Consider the following 22,382-nt stretch of genomic DNA (forward strand, 5'->3'; position numbering starts at 1 on the left):
TGGGAGTTGCACAGTAAGTCGCAGTGAGGCCAGCACACCTGAAGAAAAGTCCCAGGTCGCTGGAGCAGCACAGAGGAGACTGTGGGGTTGAGGCTACTTGGAGTCTGAAGATCCCATGGAGAAGGAGAAAACAAGCTTTGGTAGTTGCAAGAGTCACGGTACACAGGGGTACTGTTCTGCAAGGAAAGGCAAGGGCTCACCGTCTCCCAAGTTGGACAGTGGGTAGAGAGGACCAAGGGGACCACTCCAGACCACCACCTGTGATGCAGGATCCACGCAGTTCCAAAGGAGAGCAGATCCTTGCAGAAGGTCGTTGTTGCAGTTGGTACCTGCAGATGCAGGGGAGTGACTCCTTCACTCCAAGGGAAATTCCTTCTCACTTCTTGGTGCAGGCTGAAGTCTCCCCGACCTCAGAGGATGCACAGCCGGGGAACTGTTGAAGTTGCTGAAAGGAACCGGAGAAACAATGTTGCAAAGGGGAGTCGACACTGGAGTTGCAGATTCCTGAAGAGTCCAGTTGCAGTGGTTCCAGTGGCCAGAAGATGAAGTAAACGATGCAGAGGAATCCTGCAGGAACCTTGCACGTTGAATATGGAGACCCACCCTCAAGGGAGTCCAAAAATAGCCCTAAAAGGGGGCTTGGTTACTTATTAAGATGACCACCTATCAGGAGGGGGCTGTGACGTCACCTTCCTGACCTGGCCACTCAGATGCACTCAGTGGCCTCTGCACATTTTGATTTCAAGATGGCAGAATCAAGTGGCCACCTGAAGGAGCTCTGGGCACCACCCCTGGGGTGGTGAGGGATAGCGGAGTGGGCACTTCCTTTTCCTTTGTCCAGTTACGCACCAGAACAGGGACCCTGGACTGAAGTAAACAGGTTTATGCAAGGAGGGCACCAATGTGCCCTTCAAAGCAAACCGATGGCTTGGGGAGGTTACCCTTTCCAAGCATTTTAACACCTATTTCAAAGAGAGAGGGTGTTACCTCCCTCTCCCATAGGAAATCCTTTGTACTGCCTTCCTCTGCCTCAGATGGTCAAGCAGCAGCAGGGCAGAAACCTGTTTGACGGATGGCAGTAGCGCAGGCTTCCCGGAAAACCCCTGAAGACTGGTAGGAGCAAAGCTAGGGTCCTCTAAGGAGTCCCCACAGTGCATGGAATTATACAACCAATACTGGCAACTGTTTTGGGGTATGATTACGACATGTTTGATGCCAAACAGGCCAAGGTTCAGGGTTACCATTATGTAGCTGGACACAGACCTGTGTCCAATACAGGGGTTAAATTGCTTCCCCACACTTACAAAGTTCAGTGCAATGCAACTGTAGTTTGCAGGGGCAAGTCTGCTCATGCAGGCATGCCCTCACACACAGGGACCTGCACCCTTCCCTCTGGGCTAGGAGGGCCTACCATAGGGGTGACTTACAGTGACCTGGTGCAGTGAGCTGTGATAAAAGGGGTGCATGCACCTTTTCAAGTAGGCTGCAATGGCAGGCCTTCAGACACATTTTGCATGGTCTCCCATGGGTGGCACAATACATGCTGCACCCCATGGGAATCCCTGGTGTCCCAATGCCCTGGGTACCCAACTACCAAATACAGGGGACTTTTAAGGGGGCACCAGCATGCCAATAGTGGGGTGTGCAGAAGTCCTAGGTAACCTAATTTAGAGGGGGAGAGCACAATCACTGCAGTCCTGGTTAGCAGGAACCCAGTGAAAACAGTCTAAGCATACTGGTAGGCAAAAAGTGGGGGTAACCATGCCAAAAAGAGGGTACTTTCCTACAGATGGCATTCCAAAGGGTCCAGTGACCACTCCCAATCCTCACCAAACACAACCTAAAAGAAAGAATGGTCAGGATCTGACCTAGGGGGCAAGACCCCTGTCGAAGTTGGTGTCACACGTCATTGACCTGGCTCCGTGTCGGCAATTAGGATACGGGCCGAGTCTGGAGTTTCAGCATTGGGAAGGTCGAGGAGGTACGACTGATGCTGGTTCAGATCCAGGAATGGATCCATGGGTGCCCCCCGTAGCCAAAGTCGAAGCTGCCGGTGCAGAACCCAAGAGGGCCCCTTTCAACCCAGAACACGCTCCAGCGGAGTCAGACTGCCCATAAATGGGGGCCTAGAGCGCCAACGCTCCCTATGCTTTGTCTTGTCAGCCAAGGGATGGGGTGCAGTTAAGGAACGTTTGTTCTTCGAAGTGGAGTGGGACGACGGTGAGTGAGGACTTTGTGACCGATCCTGGGACCTTCCTCTCGACTGAGATTGGGACTTACACAGAACAGGGCGCCAGGCTGCCAGGCGCTTTAGGAACCACTCCCTCAAAGCTTTCGGATTTGTGGTCTGACACTCGGAGCATGACTTTGGGTCGCACTTCAAACAACAAAGGCATACGAGGTGCAGATCCGTTACGGGTATCGCCCAAAGACAGGATCCGCAGGGCTTGAACCTGGTCCTACAAGAAGACACCCTTGAAGTACCCAGAGTGTTGATACTCAAATATCTTAAACAAAGAGTCGAAAAAGACCAGTCAAAACTGAGTAAGGAGTAGCTCTTTCTTTGGATCAACGCTGGCTAGACCGGAAAGAAAAGAACTAATGTCAGGATGCCAGGGTGGCGCCTATATAATACCTGAGAAGTCATATCCAGCGTGGACGATGCCTACGATGGATGTAGAGTAATCAACACCACCTAATGGCACAGAGGCATACTGCTCCCGAAAAATGTCCAGATCCAGACAGATGCCTGGGGGAAATTCTAAGTTAGGCATCTGCAACTAAATGGCTCTATCCGATCTTTGATTACTGAGCCACTAAAAGTAATTCTACGGAAAATTAATGTTGCACACTAAGCAAATTTGAAGGCTATTTTTTCTATATTTCCTGAAAGGTAGCTTTCAGATGTCTATGTATCATTGGACTGAGTCACTCTTGAACAACCAGTAGCTGAGTAACTTCTCATGGGATGGCAAAGATTAGCTCCACAGATCTGTCAGTAAGTGGTTTCCATTGCTACAGTGTCCTCTCGGATCACACTGAGTGTTCTGAAAAACATAAACTTTGCCTCAGTGAGAGTCCTGAAACATCGCTTACATCCGAAACTCGGTCTGGAATAAAAATTGAAAGTGCCATTCTAAGCTAGAGTCTATGTAAGTAAAACAAAGACAACAAAACCTACAACTAATTTCTGTGACCAAACATTGGATGACAGATTCATGCTGCAAAATCAGGTAAACCTATCCTACAAAGTCGAGCCAAGCCATGGAAGTTAAGCACCTGTCTAGTCTCTGGCATTCCAGTATACTCAGACAAGCAGAGAATGCAGTACTGATCTAGAACACCTTAAACACAAAAGTTAAATAACACATAACCTACACACCTAGGATTCACCTGCTAACTTATCGCCCTGTACAGAATTGTGGCACATGCAAAGGTCTGATGAAAACAGGTACCATTAATGGGATATAGCACAGCCCACTTGATGGGGTGAAGGTGAGGCATCCTGAATATCTCTATAAGAATAGTTTGCCACTGTCAGCACTTTGGAATTAAGTTTTCTCTCTCAGGAAAAGAGCTAATAGAGTATTCCTGAAAGTGAACATATTCAGATCACTGAGAAATCAAATTCAAGTGCCATGAAGTGATTCTCATGTTGCTGTCTCAAAGAGCACCAATTGCATAACAACAGTTGAGGAACGTCCTTGCTAAGGAAGTAAGTACTGCTCATGGACCCACTTCAAAAACTTTAATGTGCGCCAACTGTTGTCAGAAATTAAGTAAGGATATCAACTACACTACGAGAACGAGGGAAGAAAACACAATTTAAACAGATTAAATATATTTTATGTGAAGTACATTTACCTCAAGAATGACATCTCCTATCACTAATCCATTAGAACCGTAAGCTGGACTGTCATCTTCTACATCCATCACAAATATTCCATGAATGTTTCCGCCGCAAATTTGGACCCCAAGATCCACTTGAGATTTGCGGATGTTGACTATTCTAGGATCAAGGGTCTTTTGGCTTGCCACCACAGAATGTCTGCCAACAAAAAAACACAAAGGTAAAAAATTAATTAAAATCCAGATATCTGTATATGCAATCTTCTTAAAAATAATAATATTCAGGTTATCACAGTGACTTATGTGCTTGCACAGAACTCCAGCATCCATCTTACATAAAGTTTAATGTTAAACATTGCCTACATTACCAGCATGAAAGTAGAAGCATTTAAAAATACATTTAAGAATTCACAAAATAAGAGACCCAGTTTGTCTGCATTACTCAGCAGAGTGGTATAACTTATTTCTCGACAAACTGCATGGGCCATAAAGTAATATACTCAGTTTCCTATCATCCATCTACACAAGTCCCATGATCAAACCATGCCCTTCTCTGTCCTGGTCAAAATCACAACCACTACCACCAGACCGGCACAGTAAACCAGAACAGCATCAATGACAAGGATTAGAACACAGCTTTCAACCCCTACCAACCCGAACACAGCCACATCCTCCCCAAAGCCATCAAGAATTTAAACAAATGGATCACCTCCTGCACCAACTCCATGGCACCCCTCAAACACAGCAATACAACAAGATAATGATCCCAGGACAAGTCAGACTGATGGAGCATTACTGGACGGAAAAGAAAGTGAGCAAGGACAAATCAGACAGGAGCACATTCAAATGTGGCTTAAGATGCTACCACCAAATAATCCGAACCACCAAAACGCACTGCTCTGGTGGACCACATCTATGCCCGCACCAACAGAAGCAAAGAAATCTACGCCACTGTCAAAAATGTAACCTCGCCGGTGGCCGCCTCCAGCTCTATCACTTCTTCCCAGGACCTCTGCAATAATCTCTCTCAGTACTTCAGTAACAAAATCACAGCCATTTACATCAAATTCAGCCCGCAACCAGATTCGACAGATCTCGCCAAACCGATCTTATAATATTCAAAGATCCAATGCGGACCTCATGAAACTTCATCACCCAAGAAGAAACTGCTGCCACCATGAAGTTCATCCACTCAAGGGCCCCATCTGACCTATGTCCCCACAATGCCTATTTCAGAGGCAGCAATCCACCAGTGCCACGCTCACATCCATTCTGAATGCTTCCACCTCTTCTGCAACCTTCTCAAATGCTTGGAAACATGAAACGTCATCCAATTGCAGAAGTAACCCACTGTGGACCCTTCCATACTTGCCAACTACAGACCAAGCACCCAGCTCCATTTCAGGCCATGGGCATAGAGAAAATCACAAACCTAAACCTCACCAAATACTACAATGACCACCAACTCCTCAAAACCACTCAGTTTTGTTTCTGGCCGAATTACATCATGGAAACGGCCCTAATTGCAGCCAGGTATGACATCCAGATGACTCAGTGGTCCTCATCCACCTTGACCTCTCAGCAGCATTTGACAGTCTCCCCCTCCATCCAACGCCTACACAACATTGGAATGACATGCCTGACAATGGATCTGCTCTTCCTGACTGGAAGGACCCAGTCAGTCAGCCTGGGACCACACAACTCTGACGCCTGCAACCTCATCTGAAGAGTTCTGCAAAGATCCTACCAGAGTTGACCATCCTCAATGCATACATGTTTACTCTAGCCAGAATCATCAGCTTCCACAACATCGACCTTATCTATGGCGACAGCACGCAATTCGTTCTTTCCTTAAAAAAAAAAGATGCCCAGTACTCAGATCAAATTCAATAATAACTAGCTGTCAGAAATCACCCACTGGATGAAGACTTTCTAAAGTTGAACAACGACAAGACCTTATTCATGATCCACAGGAAGACCATATCACAGTGGAACTACATCTGATGGTCAACAGAGAAAGGAATGACATTCACCCCCAATATCTGTGGTTAGAACCTCTGGATCATCATCGGCAGCAAACTCAACATGACAATCCAAGTCAATGATGCCAAAGCCTAAGGCTTCCAAACCAGGAAGATGCTGTGGAAGATTTTCAAATTGCTCTCAATCAGCACCAGGAAAACAATCACACACGCCCTGGTCACAAGAATGCCGGCTATGAGAACATCCTCTATGCCAGGATCAACAAGAAAAAACACTCAAGAGAAGGCCGTTCATAAACCTACAGCCAGACTCACTCTCAACCTCCCACACCGCGCTCACATCACACCACACCCAAAGAGCGCCACTAACTCTCCATTCACAAACGAGTACAATTCAGACTTCTCACCCACACTTTCAAGGCACTAGATAACACTGGCACAGCAACCCGCAACAATATATCTGCTTTCACAAATCTTCTGGACTCCTACTTGCACATCCTACTGGATCCATGGTCCAGCTCTTTCTTACTATGCTTCTAATGAGTGCAACAGCCTGCCCCTACACAAAAGCCTCCTCCTCACTTCTTGATTTCCACAAGAATCTGAATACCTATGTTTTGGAATAGAACCACTGGGCCCTAGATATGGTTACCCTCACACCTGCTCAGCGTCACAATACCCTTCCCTGTGCCCTCTACAATTCTGTATAACATAACAGGTCTTGGTCTCTCACACACACACACACACACACAGACACAGACATACAGACACCCTCCACCCCCACACACACACTTAACTCTTTAGCTGCTGGCACAAAGAAACCAGCAGAGATCATCAAATCAACAAACATGCTTACAATCAATGTTAATATGTAATTGCTTTCTGTGTAGTCTGAATCACTCTTTTTTGGCAAACAAATAACGAATGGTGCCACAAGATGAGAAAACGACATTGTTTAATTCTAAACACCTCTGACTAAGAGACTCTTTGTACAGGACCAAGGGAACCCACACCGTCCTGCTTCTTGCAGTTCCACATTGCAGTGGTGTAGGAAGCTGGCTCTGTATATACTATATCAAAATGATAAAGTGTGCACAGAGTCTAGGGATTCCTCAGCTGAAATAGATAATACTAATGCTATATTTGTAGTAGGGTGGTGGAGCAGTTAGGCTTATCAGAGGGTAGTGTTAAGCATTTGTTGTACACACACAAGCAATAGAAGAAACACACACTCAATGACTTCACTCCAAACCAATAGGATTTTATATAGGAAAATGGGTTTTGTTAATTTATTTCTAGAACCACAAGATTCAGTTTGCAGGTAAGTACATAAAATAAAAGGTACCTTGCATATATATGATCAGGACTTTGAATAGAATCAACAATGTATACAGTTTTCTTAAAATGGCAAAAAGCTATTTTAAAAGTGAACACTGCATTTTTCAACAGTTCCTGAGGGAAGAAAAGATAGTATAGTTTTGCAGGTAAGTATACAACTTACAGTTCTTACCTCTGGGGTTTGGGTAGTTCGTCGTTGGGGGTTCAAGTTAACCCCAAACACCCACCACAGAAACACAGGCCGGTCGGGTGCAGAGGTCAAAGAGTAACCAAATTAACCTGGGCTCCTATCGAGACAGGGGGCACTCATAACTTGGTCTGCTGGCAGGTAAGTATCCGCTGTTTCAGAGGGCAGACCGGGGGGTTCAAGAGAGCACTGGAGGGGCCCCAAGTAGGCACCAAACACACACCCTCAGCAGCAGTAGGGCGGCCGGGTACGGGGAGCAAACAGGGTGTCATGTCTTCAATGCAACTCTTAGGGGACTCTGGGGGTCACTCTGAGGCTGCAGGTAAGGACCAGGAGGGCTTCTCGGGCAAACCACTGGCTGGACAGGGAGAAGGGCCGGCTGCTGGACCATGCTGCACCGGGGGTCGGTTTCTCCAAGGCCTGGGGGCTGCGGATGCAGTCGTTCTTCAAGCATTGGTTATCTCTTATTCCGGGCTCGTGGTGGTGGGGGGGGGTGGGTGGTTGGGGTCCTCGGGGTTCCCTCAGCAGGCGTCATCGTGGAGGGGTCAACTCAGGGTGGGCACTTGCTCACAATCGCCTAGGGACCCTCTCTTGCTGGGTGGACCACCTGGACATGGGTGTCGGGTGCACAGGTGTCAGGACTCACGCATCTGGAGTGAGGTGGGAGTCCCTTGTTTTAGGTTCCTTCAGACAGATCCGGTGTCCTCAGGAGGTCTTGGTCCTTTTGTGTGCAGGGCAGTCCTCTGGAGTTTGGAGAGGTCACTGGGCCCAATGGACGCGTCGCTCATATTTTTGCAGGTTCTTTGAAGCAGGAGACAGGCCGGTAGGGCTGGGGCCAAAGCAGTTGTTGTCTTCCTTCTTCTCTGCTGAGGGTTTCAGTTTAGCAGTCCTCCTTCTTCTTGTAGGTTGACAGGAATCTGGTGAGTTGAGTTCAGGGAGCCCCGTAAATCATAGATTTAGGGGCGTATTACGGGCAGGGGGCAGTAGTCAATGGATACTGTTCCCGAGTGTGGCTACACCCTCTTTGTGCCCACTCCCTTTGGGGAGGGGGGTACATTCCTATCCTTATTGGTCACTGTCCTCCAAACCAAGATGGGGGATTACGCAGGGAGGGGGTCACCTCAGCTCTGGACACCTTAGGGGTGGTCCTGGCTAGGGTGGTCACTCCTCCCTGTTTTCCCTAATTTTCCTGCCGGACTTCCAAACAAAAGTGGGGCTTTGTTCAGGGGGTGGGCACCTCTACTAGCTGGAGTGCCCTGAGGCACTGTAACCCGAGGCCTGAGCCTTTGAGGCTCACCGGCAGGTGTTCGAGCTCCTGCAGGGGGAGGTATGAAGGACCTCCACCCAGGACAGGTTTTTTTTCTGCCCACAGAGTGCACAAAGGCACTCACCCCATGTGGTCAGAAACGTGTCTGAAAGTGGCAGTCTTACACGAGCAATTGGGCTAACATCTCTAAGATGCCCTCTGTGTGCATTTTTCAATAAATCCCACACTGGCATTAGTGGGGATTTATTGTGATGAGAAGTTTGATACCAAACTTCCCAGTATTCAGTGAAGCCATAATGGTGCTGTGGATTTCGTAATGACAAATTCCCAGACCATATACTCAATATGGCTACACTGCACTACAATGGATAAGAATGAACTTAGACACTGTAGGGGCATATTGCTCATGCAGCTATGCCCTCACCTGTGGTATAGTGCACCCTGCCTTAGGGCTCTAAGGGCTGCTAGAGGGGTGACTTACCTATGCCACAGGCAGTGGTTTGTGGGCATGGCACCCTGAGAGGGATGCCATGTCGACATTGCCTTTTTTGTCCCCACCAGCACACACAAGGTACAAGGCAGTGTGCATGTGCTGAGTGAGGGGTCCCCTAGGGTTGCATAATATATTCTACATCCCTTAGAGACCTTCCCTGGCCACAGGGCCCTTGGTACCATGCGTAACTCTTACAAGGGACTTAACTGTGGGCCAGGGCTGTGCCAATTGTGGAAAAAAGGTACAGTTTTAGGGAAAGAACACTGGTACTGGGGCCTGGTTAGTAGGGTCCCAGTGCGCTTTCAACCAAAGTTGGTATCAACAGTAGGCAAAATGTGGGGGTAACCATGCCAACAGTGGCACTTTCCTATGAGTGGTCTTTTCTGTGAGGACCTAAACCAGCCTCCATTTGATAGATGGAAAGAAGGCTTTCATCACCAAACAAAAAGGCACGTCTCCCCAACAGGTTAATGTGGGGTTGGGTTCTGAACTTCACTTTTCACAAATAACCTCTCCAGGCGAGCAGACACATATCGGTTTGCAGTCCACTAGCCACCACTGCAGGCCTTTTGCAGTCTCCTTCAAAATCTGGGCATATCAGGCAGGTTCCCCTATTGCTGGACCCACTGAGAATTCTTGTTTCACTGCAGTGGCCATGTCGCATGCTTGACAAGCAGGATGCAGGAGTCCAAGAAGCCTGAGTTGCTGCCACAGTGATCCAGAACGGAGGCTGAAACCTCAAGATTGTAGCCCGAATATCCTGGACTTATTGTGATGAAAAGAAGGCCAGAGACAGCACTGTATCCAGAAGGACCTTGTTGAAGTTGAGTGTTGACGAAGAAGTCAGGTGTGACGTCGACACTTTGATAGTGAACCCCAAAAATGTTAGGAGGTTCACCATTCTTTGGTGGTGGTCTATGACTTACTGTGGCAAGCCCGCTTCCAAAAGCCAGTCATCAAGAGAGGGAAAACCTGGAATCTCCAATCTCCGAAAGTGTGCTGCGATCACTGACATCATTTTTGGGAACACTGGGGTATTCAAAGGGGAGCACAGGAAATTGAAAATGCTCCTGAACTACAAGTAGCATTTGAGGGACTGAAGTACAGGTTCATGAAAGCAGGCATCCTGTATCTCCAAAGCAACACACAGTTGCCTGGATCTAGGTCAGACAGAATATGGGCCAGCATGAGCATCGTCAATTGGTCCTTCCACATGAAGGCATTCAGAATGTGGAGATCTAAAATAGGATGAAGGCCTCCGTTCTTAAGGGCAATGGGAAATACTGTGAATGACAGCATGTACTGATTTTCGGGGCTAGGACCTTTGGGAAAAGCAGTCTCCAGCTCCTGAAGCAAGATGGACAGTTGTACCTCTGTAGGCTGTTCTGATGTAGGCAGAAGATGCAGCAAGTAGAAAAGGAATGGAGGGGCAGTAGCTCACAATATGAAGGGCCCATCTGTTGGATATTACATTTTAGAGATAGCTGGGTCCCCAAATGAGGGATCCGTCCCCAAAACGCACAACTTTATACCCCAAGGTCTGCCAATGTGACAAGTCTGTAATCCTGCTTCTTGATAATGATCCAACTCGCCCTCACAATGAAACTAATGCTTTTCTGTACTTCAAACACTTCATTGAATCAAAATGACATTGATTGTCATGAATCCAACCCAAATGTTACTTCACACTTCTAGAACCTGACTGTGTGAGCTCAAACAAATATTGGGGAAGTGTCTAACACACTGTTTCCTGTAAACTTATGTGTTGGCTATCATCATAATATGTTGTACATCATCACCATCATCTCCAGTGTCATGTCTGATGGCTGGCTGACACTGATCAGAGATAAATCCAAAATGTTGGTGGAGTGCTAAGTGGCAACGTTAAGGCAAAGTTCAATCTGAATCAGATTGTACCGGGACTGGGTGCACTGGGCAAGTTCGGGACAAGACCTTGGTCAAAGCAGAGAGGAGTTCAGTGTGGTCAGACAAAGCTATTAGAACAGAGTCCACCACCACCGTCGTTTGGGCCTGCAGAAAAGAGATTGATGTTGGGTTCAGTGCCAGAGTTGAAATATGCATCAAAAGCAGTGGGGAATTTGAGACACATTTGGGAAGCAGAGATGGTGCAGAGGATGGATCCGTAACTTGAGTGGAGGCATCCACTGACCATAGGAGCAAAAAGGTGTGCCAAGGGGAGCTGGAAGAAAGCCAAAAATACACAACAGGGCTCCCATACAAGCCTCAGTTTGTTGTAAAATTGCGGCTGGATATGGAAATTTGCAGTGCTTTGGGGTCAGCTGCAGAATCTGCTGATGTAGCCTTTGGAATATGTGTTGCTAAAGTATTCTAGATTCATAAACCATTTCAACAGCACAATTGTGTCAAGGTGAAAGATTTTCAGAACTTGTTGGTGCCCAGCTTGACTAGGACTTTGCTTCCTAAAGTTCTGTTTCTGCCAGAGAGAGAACATTTTTGAGATAGATATTCTGGTTTGTTTAAGTGAATTGCCCTGTATGTGATGCATGCATTTTGAAAGGTAGCATGCCTCCCCACTGAAAGCTAACATAGTGAAAGAAAAAGAGGTCTGACATTGATGTTTTATTTTTTTGAGACCTTACGTTCTTGCTAAGTGTAAAACTGCTTTGAGAGGAGTCTGTTGTCTATACAGGAGATTACCAAGGCTTGGATTATCAGTTTAAAATCATGCTTTTGGGCAAAGGTTTGAGACTACAGAAATGTTTTAGTTGGAATCTAGCATTTTGGCTATCTTTTTTGATGTGTAGATCTAAGTAGAGTAGTTTGTCAAGATACTTATTTGAGGTGATCTTTTGAGGCCTTTTGGTGTGAAGTAAAAGTCTGAGTTACTCTGACTACCTGGCTTGGAGTGGCTGTTCTTGGCTAGAGGAGAAGGAGACATTCATTCTTCTGAGGGTATAAGGACTGTGTTACCCTGTAAGCATCTGTTCATGGCATGTAGTGCTGTAGATTAACATCCTCTGCATTCTCTTGCCATCTAGTGTTGGGTCTGGAGCAGTGCAAGTTGTTTTTATTTGAAGACATGTTTTGATTCAAAAGATCATATGACTCCTCTTGGTGATAATGCGCATGGGCATTGACTCCTTCGTTAAACTGTTTTCCTGCAGGCGGGTTGGAAAAGAGTGGAAAGGAAGGAGAGTGATGTCTTTGCAACGTGTAAACACATATGTATCACTATATACAAATTTAAATTAACTGCAATGCCACAGGCTGCGGGGGATGAGGGAGGGCACATGTGAACCTATAGCACTACATGTCACAAACAGATGCTTGCAGGGTAACAATCCGTTCAATGGCATGCATGGCTGTAGATACACATGCTCTGTAGACTACAAAGCAGCCCCTCCATAAAGCAGTCGCTAGCCTGTAGGAGTTGCAGTTGAATGGAAACGTGTATGCAGCACTGTCTGACCTACATTAGCATGTTGGCGTGCTAGAACATCCACACAGTAGTGTTTCATGAATGTGTGTGGTGTAGACCAAGTAGCTGCTTTACAAATGTCAACTATGGGAATGTTACCAAGGAAAGCCATAGTAGCACCCTTCTTTCTTGTAGAATGAGCTCTGGGGGAGACTGGTAAAGGTATCTTAGTCTTAGCATAACAAGTTTGTATATGTTTGACTATCCATCGGGCTAAGCCTGATTTGGATACTGGGTTGCCTTTGTGGGGTGAATAAAAAGCTACAAAAAGTTGTTTTGCTAAACTCCTTAGTTCTGTCTATATGAAACATGAGTGCTCTTTTAACATCTAGCGTGTGATGAGCTCTTTCCATAACAGAGTCTGGTTGTGGGAATAAGACTGTACTTCAATGGACTGGTTAAGGCGAAACTGAGAGACCACTTTAGGAAGAAATATGTGATTAGTGCAAAGAACTATTATAAATTTGGAAGAAAGGCTCTTCCAAGGTTAGTGCCTGGAGCTCCTTAACACACCTGAGTGAAGTGATTGTGACTAAGAAGACCACTTTCCACAAGCGGGATTGAAGTGGGTATGAGTGAAGTAGTTCAAAAAGGGGGGCAATGAGTCTGGTGAGCACAGAATTAAGGATCCACAATGGTGAAGTGGGTACCCTACATGGAATGGCATGTTTAAGACCTTCCATGAAAGCCTTAATGACAGAGCCTGAACAAGGAAACATGTTGTCTGTTCTGTAGATAAGCGGCTATAGCAGTGAGATTTAATCCAACAGAAGTGTAGGCTTGATTTGCTTTCTGTAAGGGAAGCAAATAGCAGACAATGTCTTATACTGTGGCTTTCATGGGGTAATGTGTTTGGGTTGGCAGTAGCAAACAAAAAAAATCTATTCTGCAGCATAGCAAGCTTTAGTAGTAGGTCTATGTACTTCCCTGAGAATGTCCATTGACTCTGCAGGTAAACCTAGATATCCAATTTTCTCAAGAGTCATATCTCAAGATTGATTGACTTGGGGACTGGATGCCTGATTTACCCTATTTTTGTCAAGAAGGTCCAGCATGTTGGAGAGCTTCTTGTGTGTGATTTCTAAGAGTTCCAGGAGTGTGGTGAACCAAGGCTGTCTTGCCCAATGGGAGCCACAAGGATCATGGTGAGAGATGTTTTCCTGATCCTCTGAACCAGAAAGGGAATGAGAAGGAGAGGTGGAAAAGCGTAAGCGAATATTCCTGACTAACTCATTCATACAGCGACGCCCTTGGACATAGCTAGTGTGATACCTGGAGGCGAAGTTTGGGCATTTTGCATTTTCAGCTGTAGCAAAAAGGTCTGCATGTGCAGTCCCACCTCTTTCGAAGTATGAGTGAAGGACTTTGGGGTGGAATTCCCACTTGTGGACTTGTTGTTGCATCAACCTGAGCAAGTCTGCAAAGTCCGTGTCCATTCTAGACAACTACTCCACTAAAAGGTGAACTTGATGGTGAAGGGCCCACTTCCAAATGGTCTGAGAAAGTAGTGAGAGTTGAGAAGAACGTGTCCCCCCTATTTTTGTAAATTATACATGGCTGTCATGTTGCCCATGCTGACTAAGACAACCTTGTGAGACAGATGAGAAAGGAAGGCTTTCAGGACTAGGAATACCGTCTGAGGCTCCAGATAGTTGGTGTAGGGAATGGTGTTTGGCATCCCAGAGACCCTGCACTGTCAGGTCTTGAAAGTTGTGCACGCCAACCTGTCCGTGACGTTTCTTTGGTCAATTTGACTTGAGGCACAGGGTCTAAAAAAGGTGGCCCTTTCAAAAGGTTGGTGGTGTTCCACCATTACAGAGAACAATGAGTCTAGCAGTCTAACAACACTAGATCTTCCAGGCGGCCCTGTGACGGAGACCATTGACGAGACACACATTGCTGCAGGGGGCGTAGGTGAAGTCTGGCATGGGGAACTATGGCGATGCAAGAAGCCATCAAGCCCAAAAGACTCATAGTAGTCCTGACTGTGCAGGAATGGTTCTCGTAAAACTGAGGGAAAAGGGTTTGGAAATTCTGGACACGTGCTGGTTTGGGATATGCCAACCCTATCCCCGGGCTCAGAATGGCTCCAAAGTAAGTTTGAGCCTGCAGGGGCTGAAAGTGAGATTTGGAAATGTTGAAAGTGAAGCCCAAATTATGAAGAAGATCCCTTGATCAGCTTTGATAAACCAGTCGTCAAGATAGGGAAAAACGTGAAGCTTTTGCCTTTTGAGATGCACTGCGACAACTGCCAAGCACTTTCTGAATACCCGTGGACTGATAGTGACTTCGAAGGGAAGGACATTCACCTGGTAATGTTTGCCTGCAATCACAAGTAGGAAGCTGGCCTGGGGTGTGGTGAGCACCTATGGTGTTATCACCCTACATGAGGTCCAGGTATCCCCTATTAGTGGGGTGTAGTCAGTGTCTAGGAAGCCAGGCTCTCTAGAAGTAGCTGTGGATAAGCAGCCAAGGGTTATCCAGGGGACATGCAAAGGTCATGCAATACCACTTATAGTCACACAGCACTTACACACATTAAATAACCACACAGTGTTACAAAAATAAAGGTACTTTGAGTGACAAATACTAAAATACTATATAGGCAATACTCTACTAGCAGGTAAGTAAACACACTATTATATACATCTAAGTAATCAGGAATGGGCATAGAAAGTAATAGAAAACAGTGCAATAACAGACAATAGTGACCCTAGGGGGAGCCCAAACCATATACTAAACAAAATAGAAGGAGAATGCTGGACCCCTACCCGGGTAAGTGGAATCTGTATAAGGGAATGGGAGGAACTAGAAACCCCAAAGGGTAAGTACCAGAGTGTCCTCCAGCAACCAGGAGAGAAGAGGTAAGTACCTTTTTTTTCCCAAACCCACAGAAACTTTGAGAAAGGACTGTGCAAGACCCAAGAAAATCTGTAAGAAACAAAAGATGGATCCAGACAGAAAAGGACCTGCTGATGAAGGGGACCAAGTCCAGTTCCAGCTGGAGTGTCTGGTTGGGGCAGGAGCCACTATCAACCCTTCTGGAGATGCAGGACCAGGTTGACAGTGAAGACCAGGAGTTGGCTATGCAGCACAGGAGCAGAGAAAGAGTTTCAGAAGTGACGCAACCGATGTCCCACGTCGGAAGAAGAGTTGCAGCTCATCAGCGGTGTGGAAAAAATACCAAAAAGCCTTGGCAAAGGAAAGTGCTGTAGAATAGAAGTTGCAGAGTTCCTGGAGACCAGGAAGGTCCGAGGGACTCAAGCCAAGGACGGGAGTCCCAGGCAACCCCCACCAGTCAGGAGAGCAAGAAGTTGTGTGGATGCAGCCCCCACAGGCAGCAGGCACAGGAGTTGCAGACAGGCTGACTCAGTACACCTAGAAAGGAGTCCCACATTCCTGGAGCAGCAGGCAGGAGACCATTTGTTGCAGGGAAAAGGGCTGGAGCCCGGGGCTACACAAAGCCTAAAGATCCCTTGGAAGAACAGCCAACAAGCCTTGGTAGCTGCAAGAGTTGCAGTGCAAAGGGGTACTGTCCTGCAAGGAGAGGTAAAGACTTACCACCTCCAAAGCTGGACAGCTGGTAGAGGGGACCAAGGGGATCCCTCAAGACCACCACCTGTGTTGCAGGATGCATGCAGAGTTGCAGGAGAGAGGACCCACACAGCCGGTCTTCATTGCGGTTGGTGCCTGTGGATGCAGGGGAGTGACTCCTTCACTCCAAGGGAGATTCCTTCTTGCTGCATACTGAAGAGTGGCCGCCCTCAGAGGATGCACAGCAGGGTAAATGTTGCAGTTGCTGGAGGGAGCCGTGAAACAATGTTGCACAGCAAAGATGTCGCTGGAGCTGCAGATTGTGGGTTTCTGTGAAGTCCAGTTGCGGTTCCAGTGGACAGAAGTCAAAGTAAACGTTGCAGAGGAGTCCTGACGGAATCTTGCGCATGGAATAGAAGGACCCACCCAAGAGGGAGACCCTATATAGCCCTAGAAGGGGGATTGGTCACCTAGAAGGGTGACCACCTATCAGGAGGGGGCAGTAACGTCACCTGCCTGACATGAATCCTTGGATTTAGGATGGCAGAATCAAGTGTCTACCTGGAGGAGCTCTGGGCACCACCCTTGGGTGGTGATGGACAGGGGAGAGGTTACTCCCCTTTCCTTTGTCCAGTTTCGAGCCAGAGTAGTGACTGGAGGTCCCTGAACCGGTGCAGATTGGTTTATGCAAGGTTGGCACCAAATGTGCCCTTCAAAGCATTATAGTGGATTGGGGAGGCTACTCCCCACCCAAACCATGTAACACCTATTTCCAAAGGGAAAGGGTGTTGCCTTCCCTCTCCCAAAATAAATCTTTGTGCTGCCTTCCTGGGCTTGAGCTGTTGAAGAAGCAGGAAGGCAGAAACCCGTCTGTAGCATGGCAGCAGCACGGGCTGCACGGGAAAACCCCGCACACTGGTAGGAGCAAAGCTGGGGGGTCCTCTAAGGAGCCCCAACAGTGCATGGAATCATACAACCAATACTGACTACAGTATTCAGGTATGATTCCAACATATTTGATACCAAACATGCCTAGGTTCGCAGTTACCATTATATAGCTGGACACAGGTAGTGACATATGTCCAGCACACAGCTAAAATACCTTCCCTACACTCACAAAGTCCAGGTAAATGGAGCTGGAGTTTGTGGGGGACCTCTGTTTATGCAGGGGTGTTCTCACACATAGGTACTTGTACCCTGCCCTCTGGGCTATGAGGGCCAGCCATAGGGGGGACTTGCAGTGACCTCTAGTGAAAAGGGTGCATGCACCCTTTCACCCACGCTGCAATGGCAGGCCTGCAGACACACTTTGCACAGGCTCCCATGGGTGGCTAATACATGCTGCAGCCCATGGGGAACCCCTGGTGCCCCAATGCCCTGGGGTACCTAGATACCATATACTAGGGACTTGTATGGAGGCACCATTGTGCCAATTGAGGGGTTTAAAAAGTTACGGACAACCAAATCCAGAGGGAGAGAGAACAGTCACTGGGGTCCTGGTTAACAAGATCCCAGTGAACACAGTCAAAACACACTGACATCAGGCAAAAAGGTGGGGGTTAACCATGCCAAAAAGAGGGTACTTTCATACATAAACCCCCCCTTCCCCCAATAAAGGGAAATGAGGCTAACCTTGTCCAGATGAGTCTCCACTGTCTAAGTGGAAATATCTGGAGTCTCCATCTGCATTGGAGTGGTTAATTCCCAGTAGGGATATGGACCACCTCAAAAGTTTGGGATTTTCACCCTTCATCTGTTTTAACCATAGAAGGGGCTTGTGGTCGGTTTGAACAAGGAAGAGAGTGCAAAACAAGTATGGCCTCAGCTTCTTTAAAGCCCACACCACAGCAAAGGCCTCCCTTTGTATGGCTGACCAACGGTTTTCCCTGCAGGTCAACCTCCTGCTTTTAAAAGCTACAGATCGCTCCTGGCCCTCTTTATTAAGTTGTGACAGCACTGGCCCAATCCCTACCCCAGAAGCATCTGTCCGTATTATGAACGGCTTGGAGGAGTCAGGGCTTCTTAGAATAGGCACAGAGCACATGGCTTGTTTCAGATTCTCAAAAGCTTTTTGGCAGTTAGATGTCCATAAAACGTTCTTGGGCATCCCTTTTGAGATGAGGTCATTAAGAGGGGCTACAATGGGGCCATAGTTCTTAATGAACCTCCTATGGTACCCAGTGAGGCTTAGAAAGGCTCTCACCTGGGTCTGAGTGGTAGGGGCAGTCCAATCCAGAATAGTCTGGATTTTCCCCATAGTGGCTGAATATGGACTCCACCACCAGGTGTCCCAGATATACCACCTTTCATTGCCCTATCTGGCACTTAGAGGCCTTGATGGTGAAGGCCTGCCCTTTGCAGAGCCTCTAAAAGTTTCCCTAGATAGACCAGCTGATCCTCCCAGGTGAAGCTAAAGACAGCTATGTCGTCCAGATAAGCTGCACTGAAGCTCTCCAAGCCTTGGAGAACTTTATTCACCAGCCTCTGGAATGTGGCAGGTGCATTTTTCAACCCAAAGGGCATTACAGTAAAGTGATAGTGGCCACCAGGAGTGGAAAATGCTGTTTTAGGCTTAGCCTCCTTTGATAATCATTTGCCAGTAGCCAGGTCAAAGGTGCTGAGTTACTTGGGAGATGCCAGTGAATCTATAAGCTCATCTGCTGTAGGGATAGGATGAACAACTGTCTTTGTAATAGTGTTAAGACCCCTGTAGTGTACACAAAACCTAATTTCTCTTTTGCCATCTTGGGAGTGAGGTTTGGGGGCAAGCACTACAGGGCTAGCCCTAGGGCTAACTGAGGGATCAATGACTCGTAGGTCGAGCATCTTCTATACTTCAGATTTGATGCATTCCCTTTCATGGTCAGGTTGACTGTACATTTTGCATTAAACAGGCAAACTGTCCCCTGTGTCAAAGGTTTGTTCACACCACGTGGTCTGACCAGGTGTTAGGGAGAACAGTTCTGAGAACTGCCCTAGGAGGTTTTGGCAGTCCTCCTTTTTGGAACTCAGAGGTAGTCACCTAGGATTTACCCAATAAACTGAGCCATCAGTTGCATTGTGAGAAGAGGTCAGGGAGAGGGTCACTCTCTTCCTGTCTCTCATCAGTAGCCATGAGCAGAACCATATCTGTCCTGCCAAAATAGGATTTGAGGTGGTTCACATGAAGCACCCTATGGGGGCTACTGGGAGTGCCAAGTAGGTAACCTCACCCTTTTTCTTCACAATGGTGTGGGGACCAATCCACTTGTCCTACGTAGCCTGGGAGCCACAGGCTCCAGGACCCACACCTTCTGTCCTGGCTGATAGACGGTTAGGACAGACTTCAGGTCATGCCATTGTTTCTGTAACTCCTGGCTGCCCTGAAGGTTTTTACTAGCCCTCTTCGTGTACTCAGTCATCCTAGATCCGAGGCCAAGCACATAGTCCACTATGTCTTGTTTAGGAGGCTTGAGAAGTTAGTCCCAGCCTTCTCAAACAAGAGCAAGGGGTCCCCTAACAGGGTTCCCAAACAGAAGTTAAAATGGGCTGTAGCCCACACTCTTCTGAGGGACCTCCCTATAGGCGAAGAGGAGGCATGGTAACAGGATATTCCATCTCCTTCTGAGCTTTTCAGCGAGTCTCATTATCATACCCTTGAGAGTTTTGTTAAACCTCTCCAACTAAGCCATTTGTTAGGGGGTGATATGGAGTGGTGAACTTGTGACTCATACCACATTTCTTCCACATGGCTTTTAGGTAAGCACACATGAAATTTGCACCTCTGCCTGATAATACCTCTTGAGGAAAGCCCACTCTTGGGTAGATACCAAGAAGGGCTTTGGTCACTGCATGAGCTGTAGTGGTCCTAAGAGGAATGCCCTCTGGGTACCTGGTGGTATGGTCCACCATCACCATTATAAACTGTTCCCAGAGGCTGATGGGTGGTCCATGCGGCCAACAATATCCACCCAACCGCTTCAAAGGGAACCTCAACCACAGTGTGTCACCTGTCGTCACTGGCTTGACAGCTGACACAGGCGTGACAAAACTCCGTTGTGTCGTCCAATATAAGGGGCCAGTGAAAGTGTGGGACAAGCCTGTACCAAGTCTTGCTTAGCCCCAAGTAACCTGCCAGGGAATGTCATGTGCCAAGGTCAAGAGGAACTCCCTAAACTTCAGAGGGATCACCAATCTCCTGATGGCACCAGGTTTGGGATCCCTTGATTAAGAGTAAAGGAGACTGTTTTCTCATTACACCTTATGGGTGCCACTGCCATCCCCTGCCTTTTTTGCTGCAGCTTGCTGCCTTGAGCACTTCAGTGTAGGACAAATTTGTTGTTCCTCACTGAGCTCTTCCCTGGTGGGCCCACCTGCACCCAAGAGTCCAGCTGTCAGCTTTCAGCTCTTCTGGTATAGGTTCCACCCAAGAAGTGGATTCCTCTCTCCCTCAGGAGTGGAATCCTCACTGGAGGCTGAAGCAGGGGGTACCTTCTTACCCTTCCAGCTCTTGGTTTTAGGAAGCTCTTGGGCCACTGTTCCAGGCTTCAAGGTTCCTTGCTCTTTTTGCTTTTTGGCCTGTGCTCTTATTAGAGCAAATATATGCCCTGGGATACCCAGCATTATTGCACAGGTCTTCGGCTCCACCTGAGCCTAAGCTAAGGTCTCCAAGTCATTCCCTAGTAGACATTCTGCAGGTAGGTCTGAGGAAACCCCATCATTTTTAGGACCAGTAAAACACCTAAACCCCCCCAACGCCCCGCCACAAAATCAATATGTGCAAATAGGGTGGCACTAGGTGATACTGTAAGCATCAGTCACTTGCTACGTGTAACCAAATAGGTCTTGCTCTGGAGACACCAGTTTCTCAGTCACCATAGTGACCCTGGCACCTGTGTCCCTAAAGACCTAAGCCTCAACACCATTAATTAGGGGATGCTGCCCGTACTTACCCATGTTAAGGGGACAGGCAGCAAAGGTGGCAAAGTCAATGCCCCCATCAGAGACCAAGAGATCCTCAGTGGTCTCTCTAACAACCTCAGACCCCACTACAGTCCCTAAGGTGAGCCCAGCTACACTCTTGGACTGAATACTATTAGTAGTCCCACCACTACTGCTATTGCTAGGGGCACTAAGAGTAGAAGCAGAGTTGGTAGTGGTGGAAGGCTTGGTGCTTTTCTTATGGCAGGAGCTGTTCCCCTGCCATATGGCCTTTGTTTCTACAAACGCAGCACCAAGGCTTTTAGAAATTGGAAGAGGAGGAAGAGGCTTTGTTCCTACCCCAGAGGAGTTTTGTGGTCTGATGAAAACTCTTTGTGTTTATGTTTGTCCCCACCCTTGTCTTGAGACATACCTGCTTCCTTCTTTTGTGGGCATCCCCTGTGTAAGCTTACCTACTCACCCTGGTGCAGACCCATTTGTCTGCCTTCTATCCCAATTCTTGGGGAGAGGTCGGATCAGAGTCCACTGGCTACTGATGCAGCTGATCAGGTACAGTTATTCAAAATGTGCTCTCCCGGAAATAGGTTATTCAAGACCTGGTAGTCACTAACTTTGCTCCCATGCAACCAGCCTTCCAGAGCTTTCACAGAGCAGTCCACAAAATCAACCCAATCTTGGGAGGACTCTTTCCTGATCTCTCTGAATGTGATCCTATACTGTTCAGTACTCAGACCAAACCAATCTAAAAGAGCAAATTTCAAAACTGTGTAATTGTCTGTATCCTCTTCTCTGACAGTGGGGAGTCTGTCCCCTACCCTTGTCAGAGAAGGAGAGCCACAATACAGCTGCCCACTGCCTCTGAGGGACCCTTTGTACCTTACAGGCACTCTACAGAGCAGCAAACAACTTATAGATGTCATCACCCACATTGTAAGGTGCGACTATCTTGTTCAGGTTCCTAGACTCAGGAGTCCTCCCTGACCCTGGTGTCCGTGAAACTAGATCTGCTGCCACCATGGGGCACTAACCCCAACCCCTGCCTTTCTCTTTCCCCTGCCAAGGCCTCCCTATCTAGGGCCACCTGCCTGACCTAGCCACTCAGATGCTCCCAGAGGCCTCTGCCCACCTTGGATTCAAAATGGCAGAATCAAGTGGCTACCTGGAGGAGCTCTGGGGACCACCCTGGGGTGGTGCTGGGAGAGGTAAGTGGTTACTTCCCTTTCCATTGCCTACTGTTTCGCACCAGAGGAGGGACTGGAGGTCCATGAACCAGTGCAGACTGGTTTATGCAAGGACAACACCAAATGTGCCTTTCAAAGCATACCAGTGGCTTGGGAAGGCTACCCCCCCCA

General features: G+C 47.6%; 1 protein-coding gene across 4 annotated transcripts in view; it reads right to left on the minus strand.

Annotated features, from left to right (window-relative positions):
- The window catches only part of DLG5 (discs large MAGUK scaffold protein 5), a 1,179,851-nt gene that overhangs the window by 425,767 nt on the left and 731,702 nt on the right, over nucleotides 1–22,382 (minus strand). For all 4 annotated transcript variants that reach the window (XM_069240807.1, XM_069240806.1, XM_069240808.1 and 1 more), the window contains one exon: nucleotides 3,865–4,048. In XM_069240807.1, coding sequence (XP_069096908.1) covers nucleotides 3,865–4,048 — 184 coding nt within the window. The remainder of the gene's footprint in view (nucleotides 1–3,864; nucleotides 4,049–22,382) is intronic.

The sequence above is a fragment of the Pleurodeles waltl genome, chromosome 6, assembly GCF_031143425.1.
Source record: "Pleurodeles waltl isolate 20211129_DDA chromosome 6, aPleWal1.hap1.20221129, whole genome shotgun sequence".
Classification (NCBI taxonomy): Eukaryota; Metazoa; Chordata; class Amphibia; order Caudata; family Salamandridae; genus Pleurodeles; species Pleurodeles waltl.